The sequence below is a fragment of the Sturnus vulgaris genome, chromosome 4 (genome assembly GCF_052056855.1).
Source record: "Sturnus vulgaris isolate bStuVul1 chromosome 4, bStuVul1.hap1, whole genome shotgun sequence".
Taxonomy (NCBI): Eukaryota; Metazoa; Chordata; class Aves; order Passeriformes; family Sturnidae; genus Sturnus; species Sturnus vulgaris.
The window spans coordinates 48,947,652-48,964,820 of NC_142246.1; the positions used below are offsets into that span (position 1 = coordinate 48,947,652).

At 38.9% G+C, this 17,169-nt stretch overlaps 1 protein-coding gene across 3 annotated transcripts in view; it reads left to right on the plus strand.

The window, feature by feature from the left end:
• PPA2 (inorganic pyrophosphatase 2) overlaps positions 1 to 17,169 on the plus strand; it is a 35,931-nt gene that overhangs the window by 3,347 nt on the left and 15,415 nt on the right. For 2 of the 3 annotated variants that reach the window (XM_088163885.1, XM_088163887.1), the window contains exons 3-7: positions 891 to 935; positions 9,256 to 9,309; positions 11,719 to 11,838; positions 14,164 to 14,250; positions 15,533 to 15,659. In XM_088163885.1, the coding sequence (XP_088020011.1) occupies positions 891 to 935; positions 9,256 to 9,309; positions 11,719 to 11,838; positions 14,164 to 14,250; positions 15,533 to 15,659 (433 nt within the window). The remainder of the gene's footprint in view (positions 1 to 890; positions 936 to 9,255; positions 9,310 to 11,718; positions 11,839 to 14,163; positions 14,251 to 15,532; positions 15,660 to 17,169) is intronic. The other variant, XM_088163886.1, reaches the window with a different exon arrangement.

Sequence of the window (17,169 nt, forward strand, 5' to 3'; positions counted from 1 at the left end):
TAGAATTTCACAATGAAACAGAACTGAGTACTTACTTTTAAAACTTAAAATTTAGGCCTTTGTGCTCACAAAGGGATGTTTCAATTGCATTTTGAAGTACTGTTGCCTGTATTTGTGAATACAGTTGTTGGGGGTTGAATTGTTCTCTTTTCTTTCTGTGGAATTTTCTCCCATTGTTATGCTAAGTAATTGTGGCTACACCTTAAAAGGACAGATAATGTTCTCTCTTAGGGGGGTGGGTGGAGGGGGAGGGGGGGGGAACCGGAAAAGGAAAGGTGGACGGGGGTCTGGAGCGGGGGACTCTGTCTCGCTTGGCTCGTGGAGTGGGAGGACAGCCCGGGGCTTCGGTCTGGCATCTCCCCTGCCATCCCAGCACTGAGATCCACGCTCCCTGCTGTTGGACATCGCTCTGCTGCTCTCCCATCTCACCCTACTATCTCCGGACACCCTGCTGAGCACCACGACCGACACCGTGAGGGGGGGAGTCACTTTCCCATCCCCTCTCACCCCTGGGCCGCCGCCATCACCCAGCCCTCTTCAACTGCACGGGACCTGCCCTGCCCCACAGCACCGGTAACTGAGCGCAGGGAGACGGCCTGCGGCCAAAAGGGACTGGAGCGGAGCTAGACTGTTCTGTTGCCAATTTTTATAGCTGTTGTTGTTTTTTTTCTGCATTGTTGGATATCAGTAAAGAACTGTTACCCTTATCCCCAAACCTCCTGCCTGAAGGCTTCTGATTTGGACCTAAAATAATTAAAAGGGAGGGGGTTGCATTCTGCATCTCAGGAAAGGGGCTCTTGCCTTTCCTTAGACCATACCTGTCTTTCAAACCAAGACAACAGTGTTGCTCCCTAGTGTTCTTTATATACTTTTTCACTCTTTCCCTCTAGGATAAAGAAATTCCTGCAAAAAGGTTAAAGACTACTGGATCTGAGGTACTGCTAAGTTTGTTTTGTTTTGTTTTGTTTTTCAACTATTTCTTCTATTTCCTTCCCAACATCACTTTTCTGCAGAGTGAACTTGCTGTCACTGAATATAGTTGACATATCTTCAAATGCAAGTCTTTTAGGAGAAGACTTAAAGGGATTTAATATTCTCATCTTTGAATGGGCCAGAAATGTCAGAATTCATTTATTCATCAAGATGTTCTCAAAGGCAAACACTTATGCCAGTCTTTCAAAGGTTTGTTACAACTTTTGCAGTGTAGATATGTTACCTTTTTTGCTATTGCATTCAGAAATATTTGCAATTAAACTTCCTTTAATGAAATATTCATTATTCTCTGACTGTGGATAATCTTTGGCTTATATACAGAACGTCAAAAATCTAAGTATTTTAGGGCAGAAATTATACTGAGTATCTGCTTTTTAGAACTGAGGTTATATTGTTTTCTATGCTTAGCTAGGAAGTCCAAAGGGAGAATAACCATATCTGCTAATGGTTCAACATTATCCAGCACTGGAATTAAGGCTAATAGAAGCCTAGAAAACATGGAAGATCTGCTCAGGCTTTTTCTGTGAAACAAGATTTGTTTATGCAAGTGTCTTTTCCGAAATAAAACATTTTTTGCTGTGCTTTGCCTGGCATAGGCTCATCTAAGACTTAGTAAAAGAATGTGATAAAAAAAGAGCCAAACTATGCTTTAAGGCCATGATATGTGGGTGGATGGATGTGTGTCCCAAGCCTTATCTTCTCCTGTCTGTTTGGCCAGTTTTACTGCAAAACTGTAGCTACCCGTCCAATGTGAAAGAACTGTCCTAACTGTCTGGGTTCTCATAGTTTTGCAGCCAGTGTGTGGTGCACTCGTTCTTGTGCTGTACAGCAGTTCCCACAAAATCCTGCACTGTGTTTCCTCTCCCTTTGCTCTGTGATTGATTCAAGCTACAATGCCTAAGTAGTGCTTTTTAAATTTCCTGTAGCTTTCCTGTAGCCCATTTAGGAACTGTTTAGTAGATGTAGAATCATGCCTGAAAGAGGAATTATTCAGGAGAAAGAGTATGTGCCAATAGACTTTTATAAAACATCGTAATCTTGCAACATCAATTCTTATTTACAGCTCCTGCTGGCAAGTCAAGTATTCTGTGTCTTAGCTGCTTAAAAATACTGACTGGTGCAAAGACATTTCATGCAGCATCTGAAACTGTTAAAAACTGCATTTGTCTGTGCTGTGAAAAGAAGGGTAATTTGTCGAAAACCATGTTTCTAGTAGCCTATGGAAAGGGAGGCAAAATGCCAATGAAGCTGAGCAGCTCTTGCTTTCTGGGCCAATGTAGCCTCCAGACCTGCTTCATGTAATTTCTGCTGTGAGCCAGCTCTGGACTGTGGTTTAATAGAACTATGGAAAATGAGCAAAGGCAAATGTGCATTTCAATCTTAGCATACAATTAGGCAAAGAGATGTGCAGGCTGTAAGCTTTCTGAACATCCTTGGTCTTTACTTAGGTGGTGAACTGTGAGAACACCTTTTTCATCATGATCTTTGGGATTTGGGGAGAGAGAGAAAACGGGGATCTTTGTGTTCAGGAAAGCAGTTTCTTCTTACACTGAGCTCTTCAGCAGCTCTCCTCACCTTGCCTGATGAGAGATGCATCCTTGTGTGCTTGTATGCAGGGAAAGCATAGCTTAATCAGGGAATAAAGGGAAAATGAGGAATTTAATGTCATATACTGATTTCAGAAGAGCTTTGAAGCCTTGGACTCCTTATTCTTGTCTAGGAATGCAAAGGTTGCTATTGATACCTGTTACTCAGTTGATCCTTGCACTGAATTTGACTGGAATCTTAAAGTGATAGTTCTTCTTGCCCTGGAAATGCATCTTTGAAACTTATGCTTTTAGGGTGGTAGTTATTTGTTACTCTGGACAAGAGCAAGCCCTCTTAAGAGTTAAATTAATTTCAGTTTGTTAAAATATACTAAGGTGGTGTTTCTCAGATGGCAGTCTAGCTATGGAAAATGAAGATAATTTTGCAAGAGTCTCTTTAGTCAGTCTAATCTATTTTAAATTTTCCTTGGTGTTCCTGATGTCAGAAAAGAAGGTTTCAAAGTAGAGGAGTTTCAGCTTTCAGTATTTGTAGAGAACGCACATCCTACAAGTCTGTGTCAGCTGTTTTGCAGTCTCAGTTTGTCGTTTCTAAGGGAAACACTGTCGTGTTTCTATATTAACTGTTTTCACTAGTTCAACAATTTCTTGTAACGTTTTAGACCTTCCCAAATCTCAGTTAAATTTAACTTTGCAGACACTGCTGACAACTGACCTTTTTGCTCTTGCAGATGGTTTTTGCTTTTTGAGGACAAGAAAGAAGTTACTTCGAGGTAGAAACTGTGCCAAAAGAAGTAATATTCAGCTCCGATCTTAAAATTATTAGCAGCTTGCAGTCCGAACCCCTGCATTGCCTTAAGCATTGCAAGCACTTGGAATCTACTTCTGCCCAAGTAAATCTCTGTGACAGGTTTCAGAAGTTTCACATCTCTGGAAAAGTGGATGTTTCCACTAGGGTTACAGTCAGAACTGACAGAGCCTGATTGTCGTCTTCCTTGTCTGGCAGGAAGAAGGTTTGAAGAGGTCATCATTTTCTTTTCAAGGCAAATGTGACATGTTGTTCCCTGCTGAAGTGAAAGGGTTTCTAATCTACTTGTTATTGTATATCTTCGGAGAAGTATTCACATGTGGTGTCATTCAGAGGACCCAGGTGTTCTTGAAATACATTTCATATATTGGCCCTGGTAAGGAGTCTGTCCAAGCACGTAGAGGTTATAGTCCTCTAACTTGCAGACATTCACAAAAGCATTTGAAAATAAAAATAGGAAGAAAAACAGGATAGCTTTTGTTTTGTTGCATCCTGTGGATTGCACAGTTCTGGGATGCCCTTGGGGACTTCAGCTGAGATGCTTCCGTCAGCCAAAAAGTTCTGATAAATTAACTAGTCAGGTGAGATTTAAGGGGTCATCAGAGTGGTCATGGAGTCTGCATATGTGATCTGATAGAGGATCTTGTGCTTCCAGCACTGTTCAGAATTGGTGTCAGAGATGTCGTTTGGTAAAGTTGGTATGCTTCATAAGAAAGGAGAAGCTATTGTCATTTTCCATGCAGAACAGGTGCACACTTTGTGCTGACTTTGTATTCTGCCTTAACTACAGTCTCTGTAACTGTCCTTGGTGATGTTAGACAATTTTTCAGTATATGTAACCTGGGCTATACCATGTTCTTTATGTGGTCAGGGACTTGTGTTCCAAATTATAGACTATCAGTGAATCTTTCACCCTGATACTTCAATTTGCCCAGACTTTTTCTTTGGATGTGTCCATCAGATGTAGCCTTGCTTTGTGTTCCTACAGATGAACAAATGCTGAGACTAGGAGTAATCTTCACTCATCAGTCCAGTTGAAATCTACCCAGAGTATTGTTGGTTTACTGAGAAAGTTACATGAATAATTTGATTCAACTTCAAATAAATGGTTCCTTAAACTTGAGAAAGCCAGCGTTTCATATTTATCCATGTCAGGGTTGTACACTGGGTAGTTTTGCAGGTGAATGTGTCCCATAACTGGTTTATCAGAGAACATACCTGACACCAGTGAGATTCCCATGTGTAAAACCTACCTGTACCTACACAGTGTTCATTATTCCCTTTCCAGTCTAACAGAAGGGAAGTACACTGTGAAGAGACTGCAGGCACTCGGTGCTTTTGCTGGATATTGCATTCCTCTTTTGCTGTGTGGCATGTTAATTTATATTGGAGAAGTTCTACTTTCTTTTTAGTGTCCAGATGTTGCTGGCATCTGGTTTGTTGTTTTAATTGGTAAATACCTTATAGCAAGTATTATATTGGGAATGCTTATAACATGGCTACTCATTTTATAAGGAAGTCCCACGCCATTTATTTCTGGATATATTTAATGACAGTCCATATTTAGGTTCTCCTTTTTTCCCCACTTTTTTCCTTTTATTTTCTTTCTTCCTTTTAAATGTCACCCTTTGTTCACACTACTGCTAGACTGCAGCTTATGATTTTCATTCTTGTTAGTCCTCAAGTGCATGCTGCCATGTTCAGCTGATGGCTGATGAGAATCCCTGCCAGATTGCAAATGAGCAGACAGGGCAAAAAAGGAAATGGTAGCTGCTTTTTCTTCTCTCTTTCCTCTGGACTCAGAACTTCTCTTTGACAGTCAGCAGCTCCCAAATGCTGCCTCTAGTGCTTTTAGATTTTTTTAAGCATTCTACTATAAAAACTACCAAAGTAACTGTAAGCTTTAGCATTATCTCTTGTCATGCATGCTGATGGCAAATCGCGATCTATAGCGGTTACTCCACTTCCGCTCCAAATTATCTGAACCTTCATAGCTGAGCATTAAGGGTTGCAATCCTTTATTAAAATCATATCTATTCAAACGCCTTCCCTCAAGTGTATGAAATAAGGAACTTTGGAATGACTGGGAAAAAAACTAGTTGAACAAGAAAGGGAAAGTTAGGTAAGGAAGAATTGCTTTTGAGAGGGATATAGGGCAGTGCAGAAAGGCAGGCATCAGAAAGGTCGTGGAATTTTTTTTTCCTTCTGATACTCAGGTTTCTAAAAACAACCCCAGAACAAAATGAGTTATTTTCTGTAAGACTCTGTACAGCCAGAACTAATTGTTGTTTTTAGCCATCAGTCTTAGGGGAGAGAATGATGACTAACAGTTTACTTGGGTATAACAGTGTATTTTCCTTGCTTTTTTCAGTACTTGCTGTACAAATGTGCTGAAGTATTTTTGTATATATTTTTTTTCTTTCTGTGGCTTTTTTTAATTTCAAAAACTAAAAACTGTTTCTGTTTTCTGTGTGAAAGACATTTTTGCTTGTCTCAGTAAAAACTATATCACAGTACATTAAAAATGATATTCAGCTGAAATGGAATGCAGTAAGGTGCCAAGAAGTGTTAAAGACAACACCCCAATAAAGCAAACAGTTACAACCTACATGAATTCTCATGTAATCTACTTAAGGTGTAGTTCTTAGGAAATGAAGAGTATAATTTAGACATATTGGTTGTTCCTACTGATGTAATTTTCTGCTGATTTTCTCATGCAGTTTTAGGAATTAGGAAATCTACTTTTGACTTCTCTGTGTTGAGCAAGTAGATTCCACACCTCTCTTGCCCCCATCACCTCTTCAAGGTACAATACAGTTTGAATACAAATATCTGTGTTGTGTTCACATTGACTTAAAGTCAAACAAGCTATGCAATACCCTGGGTTGAGTGTTCCTCTGGGCTCTTTAGCTCCCTTTCCCTAGCAGATGGATTCTGTCCCTTTTTCTGAATCTAGGACAATTTCCGCCTCTTTTCTTGCATGCTCCAGGAATACTGTCCAGGAAGCTGTCAGGCAGCAGAGTTGACATGAGGCTGCCTGGAGGAGCTCTCCTTTCTGGCCTGTTGCACAGTCAACTCTAAAGAAGTGGAGTCCCTTCTACATGAGGCATTTGCAGAGCTGGGTTAAATTTGGACTGCAGTGTTCTCACAGGCAGGCCAGTTGATTGCTGTTGTACTAAGGCAGTTAAATGGTAAACTTTGCAAGCAATAGTTTTTGTTTAATGAGAAATTCTTTTCTGTGATTTGAAGGTGTGTCAAATGGGCTGTTGAATCAGTCTTGCCATTGCTTGAGGGGGTAGAAATGCTTACTTAGTGGGTTGGTGAGGTGGAATTTTTTATTTTACTGATTTAAGATAAAAATATCAATTACCAGATGCATTCACCAGCCAAAACTAACCACTGAATGACACATGCAGATGGTAATCTGTGAAGACAGGTGGTATCTGACAATTAAATTTCTGTTTTCATCTGAGGCAGGGACAGTTTTGAGCAGGGGATGGGGGACAACTTTCAAGTAGTTATAAAGAATAGATGCTTGGTCTGGGGAAAAAAAGAGTGATGGAAACATTCCTGTGTGATACTTAGTCAAGGGGGAAGACAAGATAAGAAAGAGGAGGAAAAAAATCCTGAAGAACTAGCTAGTCCTCTTTCAATCTGTCAAAATATCTAGTATGTGCTCTGCTTTCCACACGAGTGAATCTAGTCTTACCGCTGTGAAAATTTGATTGCCCTATAAATGAAACTTTTTATTTTTAAATGTAAACAAAGAATGAAGTCATTAATCTTTTGTAAATGCTTGTGGCAGCTTAGCATTAGAGAGAGTACTTTTGGGGATTTTTTTTTTTTTTTTGCATACAAATTAATCTGTCAGACTGTCACATTTAAGACTCTTGACAATTCACATTTGACTGATTTCACAAATTATGAGGGCCTGGTCTTCAAGCTGAGTTGAATCTGAGTGGTTTTGTTATGTTTTTTTGAGAGTGGCATTGCATTTATTTCAGTCCAGTGTAGTCCAACCAGCCCCAACAGTTGTTTTGGTGAAGACCTGGACTAACTGTTGACTAATTACAAGCTCAAAACCGAACATAGAGGCTGCTGAACCCTTGGCATTCTACATGGTCAGGAAAGCATATGGCAGCATCTAAACAACAAAAATACAGGGTTGTGGTGGAGGGGAAGACATCCTGTGTAATTCCAGTAGTTTGTAAGTTTTCTGCCTGTAGCTACCAGTCAGAGCAATTATTTGACGTGCTTGGCAGTTCCTTAAGAGTTTCTTGTCAGCACTGGCTTTCATACTGTGCATTTCTCTTTTCCAAGAGTTTCCCAGATGGATGTACCCAGTTTATTTGGCTCTCTTCCAGGCCTTCTCTTACCTGCTCATGCATGTATTGCTTTGTTCCATCTGCTTGCTTGGTGTTGACATTTTTGAGCTCTCTTCACTTATGTTTCAACTGTTCTTATATACATAAATGGTGTATTTTATGAAACTGAGACTTATCTGAAACCTTTCTCCTTTTTATTTTCTTTTTTTTGTTTAAATCTTTTTTTATGTGGTCATGACTTGATTGAGAGAAGTGATTCCGTTTGACATGCCACTGAATGCAGTATGGGCACAGTACTCATGGGTGGCAAGTATAGTTTAAATTTATTGGGAATTGACTGTCAGTATTGTGCACAGCTTGTGATCTCATAGTAGAAATGCTGAGTGACAGTTGGGATTTTCCTTTGCTTTCTTGCTTTCCACATTTCAGCTTTATTTGGGAGGAGATGGTCATAGAGCCATTGAAATCACTTTAATCAGACTGTGACATTGACCCTGGTAATGCTATTTGTTTGTTGTAGCTGCAAGGCACAAGGAGAAGAAATAAAAATATTTAAGGGTTCCCTGGAGCCTTAATCGTGGTGTAGTTAAAGAGTCAGTGCAAGTCTTCACTTGGTTCATCTTTATATTTTTTCTTACAGGTCTTTCCTGACCTGTTGCAATTGCTAATACCAATATGAGTTTTCCTTGGCTGTGAAGAGATGTCCCAGGCAATGTGATAATTTGAGTTATTGTAGTAGTCTAAAACAGACCTTGCTTGATGGTTTGTTCTAGTTACCCAATTCAGTGATATTCTACTCCTTGATAGTGCTTAACTCAACTTCATAAAAAGAAATCTTATGGCAGTTACACAGAATTTTTCTCTTCGGAAAATGTTGCTTTAACCTCTTCAGTAAGAAGGTGTAGACTGCTTATTTTTCTTCTAAAAACATTAAAGTTTACATGTCTGTTGGGTTTTTTCCTCCCACACCGCCTTCTTCAAAAATTTTCACTTTCTTTCTGTTAGGAAGAAGGCTAACACAAATGTAAGGTGTCTTGCGTCCATGTCCTTGCTCTGCCATCGCTTTTGGTTTAGTATTGGGTCACTTGAACCAGATTTGATTGAGAATCAGAAGTGTCATTTGCATGAGTTTTTAAAAAATAGTAAGGCAAAAGAGGAGGGCTTGAAAGAATAAATCCTTGGGAGAAAAAACCCAAAACATTGTATTTTCCTCTGCTTAAGGGAAGCTAACTCTGTCTTACAGAAACATTGAATCCTTTTTGACTAGTAAACCGAACCACTGCCTCGTGGCAAGCCATTCCACGGACATTCTGAACATTTTGTGAAGGGTAATATTGACATGGGACCAAAAATCATCAGGTGTATTCCTATTGCTTTTTGTTGTCCATATTCTTAAAGGGGTGAGGTGAGGGAAGGATGAACCATGGAGGTTGAACTAAAGGAACTGTACAAATAAAAGTGGCTGTAACAGAGAAATGTGAAGTATGTTGTTGCTGAATGCACAGGAGAGAATTTGTGTTACTGTAAAATACTAATTTCCAAGTGGAATTTCTTTTCAGTTCTGTCACTGTTTTTTTTGTTTTAGGTCCTGTTTAATATGATTGTAGAAGTGCCTCGTTGGACTAATGCAAAAATGGAGGTAATTAAGAAAAATACCTTGATTATTTAGGTATTTGTGGAAGTTACGACAATGCAGTGGCTTCGAGTAGGCAGAGTTCAATCACAGTTTGGGTTGCTCTTTGCACATTAAAATGTTCTCTTAATTAAAATGTTAAAAATTGGTTTGAAGTGGTGCGTACACTTTCCTTGCAATTATAAAAAGTGTTGAGCTTCTGATTATTTTCTTGGTGCAAACAGGAAAAGCAGATGGGCACTATTTCTTGGCAACCCTCTGACTTCAGGGTGTAGCATAAATGCAGCAGAGTCCTGGAGTACTGACTTTTAGGATGTTTTCCAGCATTTAGACTAACTCTTGCTTGCTTATGGATCATACCACTCAGATGATTTAATTCATCATTTCCACTGTATGGTGTGCTAGGCCAAATGCCCACAAATGGAGTTGCAACTAAAAGAGCATTTCCTTATAACCAAAAAAAATATTTGGGGACTTCACTGATTGAAAGTATGAACTCCTGCAGGGAGATGTTTTACAAGTAGTAAAATCATCTGTAGTGTTTGTGAAACAACAGATCTCACCAGGATATGTCCTGTCTTTCTGAACATTTGTATTCATTTTAGGGATGCTTCCGAGATGCTTTTAAGGAAGCTTGTGATTGAGCCGTTAACTCTTTTAATTATTGAAAATAATACCAAAGAACCTCTTTAGTCTGTTATTTGAGAATTTTTTCTCCTTTCCCTAATGATAGAATTTTTTGCCATCACAGCTGTTAATCTTCAAGCAGGGTTACCTCAGATATTTACCCTTTATTTTAAGCTCATGATTTATTGTGGCAGCTGAGTTCTCTTTTGCAGAGTGTTACAGTGCTACTTGAACTCTGCCTAAAGCTCAGGTTGTTCTTCCTCTGCTTATTTCAGCACATTTCAGGTAGAAAAGTTTGTCCTGTTTGGTTTAGAAATCATTTTTTTAAACTTCTTGGGTTTGATGGAGGAGGCTAGATGTAGTTCTCTAATATTTAACTTTTAATATCCTTAAAATTTGCTGCATCAATCATTAAGGCAGTCATCTTGCCTTGCCATGGTGTCCTGGCAGTGCTTCCGTCCAGACCATGGTAAGCTGCTAATACCTGCTATTACCAAATCTTGTCTGCTCATCTCTCCTCACACGCAATGGAGACTACAGGACATTAAGCCTTGTATTAGGATGAATATTACTGACTGCTACATTTCCTCCAACAGATCTTCTGTTCATGACCTTGTCATATTTCTGTTCTTCTTCCCTTGCTGCTCTCAGTTACTCCTCTTTGTCCCAGTTTCCATGAACAAAAAGCATTGCTGAGTTCCACTTCTTTGTCCCAGGTGGCATATTTGAGCTCTTCACTGTTAGGTTATGACCAGAAGCAGGTAGAATCCAGGATGAGGCCAGAAATGTGTGAGCCTTCATCTTAGCTCTTGGGGAGGGTTTACTTTTGGAATGAGTATATGCTATTGACAGGTTGGTGTGGTTCAAAAAGGTGTAATTCCTTTGGGATGGCTTTGGTGACGGTGCTTCAGGTAAAGGACAGGGATATAAAATGAATATGGACTGAGCACTGTGTGCTTTTCCAGGGAAGCTGTGCACCACTTGAGTGTAATCACTTGAGCCTGTAACAAATGTTTTGCCACTCAGATTAAGCAAGAACCAAGCCAACATGGGTGGGACCCTGTTGTAGAGTGTCAAAAGGTGGTTACAGTGTGAACTAGCTGTGGTGGGTAACTCAGGCAGTGGCTATGTCTGTGTGGTTTGTGTATGGGCTTTGGGGGGAGATGTTTGTTAAGCTGTCGTGCAGCTCTTCTGTCAGTGCTTTTTTAAGAATAAGAATGCCCTCTTCAAATGGTAGCTTAACTTGTTCCAAATCTGCATTAAGTTGTCCTTTAGTGACTATGAGGAACTTGTGCTTGTGAAAATGCATTTATATGCTGAGAGGTGATGGAAAGAAGGGGTGTTCGCAATTGGAGAGCAAGGAGCAGACGGCAAGAACATGAAACATTTATTCTGTGGCTGTCAAAGCCCCTGTTTTTGGAAGATGTGCCACCATTTGCATGTCTGTTGAACTTATACTATAAAGTGTAAGAGCTTCCGACTTAAGTTGCTTTCAATTTTTATGTTTGACCATCAGTCTCCTTAGAAATGTATTACTTTCTCTTCCAGATTAATTTTTTTCTTGCATACTTTACAGCATTATTTAATACCTTAATAAGCTGCTTTTTGAATATGACCCTTGAGATTCAGAGCGAGGCTATCGTTTTTATAATCCTCAAACCACAAGCATGTGCTGCCAGATGAGTCTTTCTCACTGGTTGGATATGGAATGAATTGCTTTCCATTTTAACATTCTCATTCTCTCTCTCCCTCTCCCCATCCCCCTGCCCTTTTTCACGATCTGCTTAGATTGCCACTGAGGAGCCATTGAATCCCATTAAGCATGATATAAAGAAAGGCAAGCTTCGATATGTGGCAAATATCTTCCCTCACAAGGGTTATATATGGAATTACGGTGCTCTCCCACAGGTAACATTTTTGTTATAATGGTGAAAGTTTTCTGTCTTCTGTGTAAATTGCCTTGTAAATCTTGGATACTGTCTGAATGCAAATCAGCTGCAAGAGGGGTGATTCTCTTTGATACATTTGTAAATTAGGATTTTTTTATGTTGAACTTTATAGTGTCCATAAATTTTGATCAGAATTTGGGTGTGGAAGTAAATATGAGCTGTGTTCAGGAAAGAGTTAAATGATCAAGAAATCTCAAATCTTTAGTCTGCATCTCTGTAGTGAATTAAACTGTCATGGTCTGTCATTCAAGAATACTTTGTCAAGTAGACCTTTTCTGCTTAAGCAAGGCATTTATTTAAAAACTCATTTAGGATTTTCATATACTGCAGCTTAAATTTTAATTGCGATTTCTTAATATCTTTTAAAAAGAAGAACACAAGGGCTGTTCTTTTTTAGATTAAACCTCAACTGCCTTCCTTAACTTTTCTGTGAACTGTGAGACTTTACTGATCATGACGCATTCAAAACTTTGAGCCTTGAAAAAGCCCAACTAATGGCTGAAATTTTGAGCATAATGAAAAGTTTTAAACTTTTTCATTTCTGTGAATAGCACATAGACTTCAGTTAGTACTGAAGAACATGATGGAGCTTGAAAAGCATAATTTATTTTCTTTACACTTAACTGTATAAGTAATGAAAGTTGAGTCCCAAAAATCTGCTTATGTGTTTGATCCCTGGAAAGGAGATACTAGGCAGGTGCTCGAATACAGCAGTGAAGTTCTTGTCCAGTCAGCAGTGTCTGTAGACAAAGTTTCCAAGTAGATATAGTTAGAAAACATCAATTCCATTTAAAGTTTTGAAATTTGTGTGTTCTGTAGTGTAAAGCCAGAATTATTTGAAAATGTGAATATTTTCCTGCAAAAAGTGCATTATTTTGGACTTAGAATACTTTCTTCAGCAGAAATGTTTGGCATCCCTTGCTAGCTGGTGAGCTGGGGAGGAATGAACATAGTTCAGTAATTTTTAATTTTTACTATATAAGACTATTTGCTATCATAGCAGAAGTTGCTGTGCTGTTCAGAGAACAATACTATTCTACCTTCTAACCTAGAGGTGAAGAGGTGTGACTGGGCAGAAGAGAAGTACTGGTATAATGCAGCCCTAAATAAAAAGCACTTTGGAAGGATAAGAGGACGCAGTTTTAAGATGTGTCAGGACCTAGACATTAGAAAAAAATTTTGCAGGAAGACTAATTGGGTGTTGGAATGGGATGCCCAGGGAGGTGGTGGAGTCACTGTCCCTGGAGGTGTTTAAAAAAAGACTGGATGTGGCACTTGGTGCTGTGGTTTAGTTGATGAGGTGGTGTTAGGTCATGATGATCTCAAAGGTCTTTTCCATCCAACCTAGTTGATTCTGTGATGAGTACTGGAAAATTAAGTACTAACTAAAAATTCTCTCTTGATTTCACTTCAGCAGTTTTTTGGTAATGATTCTCCTATCTAAATACCTAAGCATATTCGTTTCACCATTTTGCCTTCCACTATGAGTCAAGTTCTTAAGAACAAGTTTGAAGTGGAGTTATGATCATGGACAGTAGGAACTAGCAGTATAGCTCCTTCGAAAAGAAAGTTTTTTATAGTCTTTTCAACAATACTTAATTGAATCAACTGTAGAATGAGTTACTCATTATTCACCAGTGAAAGTAAAAACAAGTACTTGTGTAGTAATTAAGTTAGTATAACTTGGCTAGTATTCCTTGTTTGTGCAGTGCTCAAAGCAGGGGTTTAAACTTGCCTCTTTGGTTTTAAACTCTTAGCTGTCCTTTGCAATGTACATGTCTTAAAATACTCAGAAATACTTCCTACCTAAATCTAAAATCTTTAAAAAGCTTATTGGGTGCTGACAAATCTCTGCGTATGAGTGCAGTTAGCTCAAAGCTTAGATTTTTTAGAAAACAACTGATGTTAATATCGTGGTATTTAACAAGTATAACAAAAATGTAATTGTACGATGTCCTAGCTTGATCACACTATTACTAGTAACTAGAAAAATCCATATTCAAGGTGCTCTGATGCCTTACTCACTGCAATTGGGTAAAGTGTATCTGTTGAGTCATTGACACATGAAAAATACATCCTCAGTAATCCTCATTTCACTTGTCCTGAGTATGAGTTACTCAGGGTCAGTCCACTGGCCGTTTATTTTTTCTCCTCCCACTGAGCAAACCTGTTCTCAGAAAGCTGAGTTTTTTATTGTTGCTTTTGCTAATCTTCGTAATTCAGTGGTAAGATGAGTTGTAATTGCAGTTCAGCTGGTAACTGATAGTTCTCTTTCCCCTGGCAGACTTGGGAAGATCCAAACCATACGGATAACATTACAGGATGTTGCGGGGATAATGATCCTATTGACGTTTGTGAAATAGGTTCAAAGGTTTGTATTTATCAGGATTAATTTAATTTATTAAGGTTAACTTAATTTGGTAGCAACTTTTGAAAGAGAAGGTCTGACGGTAAACAAGAAAAAAATGTGTTAATAATGTTAGAGACTGACAAAAGTATCAGCAGAGGATCTAAGGAGAGAATAGGTAGGGAAATAGTTGATTTTTAAAAAGGAGGGCAGAAAGTAGGATTTGGTAATCATTGTGCTGGTTAAAGAGAAAATAAAAGAACAACATGGTGAAGTTGTGTAGCTGGATAGTAAGTTTTGGGTGAAGGAGGTGAGGGTTAAGATTTTTGGGGGAGGAAAAGATTTCTTTTTTCCCTGTTAGCAGTATTGGAGCTAGAAATAGGTTGCTGAAAGATGAGGAAATATGACAGCAGCATGCACATTAGAATTACAAAGCCAGACCCATAAAGGAGGTACATTTTAGTTTACTCAAAAGAGAAGTAGATGCTCTTTTCTAGAGAAGACAGGAACCTGCTGCAATGTTGCAGAGTTATGAGTCATGGAGTGGATGGATGAAAAAGAGGTGCAGTAAACATCATTAGTAGGTATAAAGGAAAGGTTTTGCTCACTGAAAGAAAATTCTACATATCTAGAGGTGGCAAAGAATGGAGCAATGCTGTGTATCAAAAATGGGGTTATGAAATGGATGAGTTTGAAAGAGGGATCTCTTAGGATATTTAGGCAAAGGGGAATTAAATTGGTGACCTCAGTGAAAGTGGCTTTATTTGGGTTAAGAAACCTAAAGATGAATTCCAAGGGATCCAGAAAGAGTTAAATAGGAAATATTAGCTGGTATGGAAGTTCCAAAGAAAATGCAAAAATTGTTGTGTTGGTATTTCTGGGGGAGTGCTGTGTGTTTATAGGTGTATATTGGAGTCCAGAGGAAGGAGTAGCAAGACGGCAATTAGGACCCTGAGTTCCAAAAGTAGAGAGTCAGGGACAGGAAGAAGTTAAAAAAATGAGTAAGAGACACTTCTGACTTGCAGTTTGGAGGGAATACCAAGAAAGTGTGGGGGAACTAGGGTAAAACGGGAAGGAAAATATTTTAGCTACTTGTCTACTTAAATAAATGCTGACCGGAGAATTGAAAATTGGAGAATAGTAATGGTGGGAGAAGGGCTAGAAATACTAAAGAGATGTGTACTGGGTTTGCAGATCTATCTTGCAATTCTGTTACCGCCTACTGGTCAAAAATGTAAAACTTTTTTTTTAACATAAATCCTATGTGTTGTTTTCCAAAACTTTGTGGCATTGCGTTCTGTTTCAGATTCGTTCTTCTGGTGAGATTGTTCAGGTGAAGGTCTTGGGTGTTTTAGCTCTTGTTGATGAAGGAGAGACAGATTGGAAGATAATTGCCATCGGTGCGGATGACCCAGAAGCTCAGAAAATCCATGGCAAGTATTTTTATCTTTCTTAATGCAGTTATGTCAGAAACTTGCACAGCAGAATGGTACCTGAGTTTAGGCACCTCAGGATAAGAAGAGGAGACAGTGGAAAGGCAAGGCTTTTCAGTTTTTTGTTGTTGTTTAGGTGCTTCCTTCAAGGAGGGCACACTTTGACACTAAACTTCTAAAATGGTTTGCTTAGACTTGCAAGAGAGCATTATACAGAAAGTTTTTTGACTTCTGAAACACAGCTGCCTTAGAAAGTGACCTCCAATAATTACAGGCTTATGTCCTGCGTAACAGTGCATATTTACCTGCTCTACATTATGTAGCACGCTACTGTTTCCCTTTTTGAAAGTGTCTGTTGCTTTTATATTTGCAGGCATTGTGTTGCATTCTGAAAAGTTATTTCCAATATCTTGCCACTTTTAAGAGGATTGCTTCCAGAGTTTGTTGCTTAGTATGAACAATTAGTTTCACCTTTTAGCTTGAAAATTTGCAAAGTAAACTGCTAATGCAGCTCACCCTAACCAGCCTTCATGATGCCTAGCTGTGCAGGGGGAAATATCCTGCTCAGACTTGTCCTCCCTGTGATCAGTCTTCTGGTATCCCAATGAAACTTGAATACTGAAATGTGTCCATGTGAATAGTACATGAGGTGTAATTCTGATGTGTTAAAACTGCAGGAAGTTTTTATAGCATGGGTAAAGTGCAATTTTTCTATGGGTAAATGGTTTGCTTCCTCAAATGGAATATTACTGGGAATTATGAGACTTAAGTGAAGAGGTTTGTCTAAAAATGATTGTTAGGAGACAAAAACCCATATATGCCATCAGTTATGTACAATGACAGCCTGCTCTTTGTTGGTAAGGGGGCATCAAGGTGCAGAGTGGCCTTTCTGTAGGAATAGAGCAATCCAGTAGCTTTTTAAGGAAGTGTGTTTCTCAGCCATTGGGGTTTTTTCATGGTTTCTGAATGTAAAGTGTATCACTGGACTAGTCCTTCATTCTCAGTTTTCTTGCAGGTTACTTGCACATGGAGAATGCTTGACTTGTGGGGAAAGAAGGGGAGAAGAGGAGATGAGGAAAAGGAAACTCTTGGGTTGATGCTGATTAAAATCATTGGGCAGATGAATTACTGCATAGTGTTTATGACTCTTTAACTACTTTGACAGTTAGAGATTAAGAAGTTCAACTTAAGGAAAGAGTAAGTAGTAGTTTTCAGTTAATGTCAGTATCAATTTAAACCACTCTGTAATGTGCAGTAAAATGCAATGTAAGTGTCAGTAGTTAAAAGAAAAGTGAATAGCACTTCATTTCTAGACACTGTTCTGCTTAAAGACTTAACCTTTTCTCCCTGGGAATTTCTGAGAGAATGTGGTCAGAAAAGTGGATGAGAGAATTCAGAAGGAGTCCATTAAGCAGGGGCAAAACTGTGGCAGTTTATTCCAATATTATTTATTATTTGGGGTTGACTGTCTGTATTTGAAAGTGCTCTCTGTTTTTTTGGTTGGTTTTGT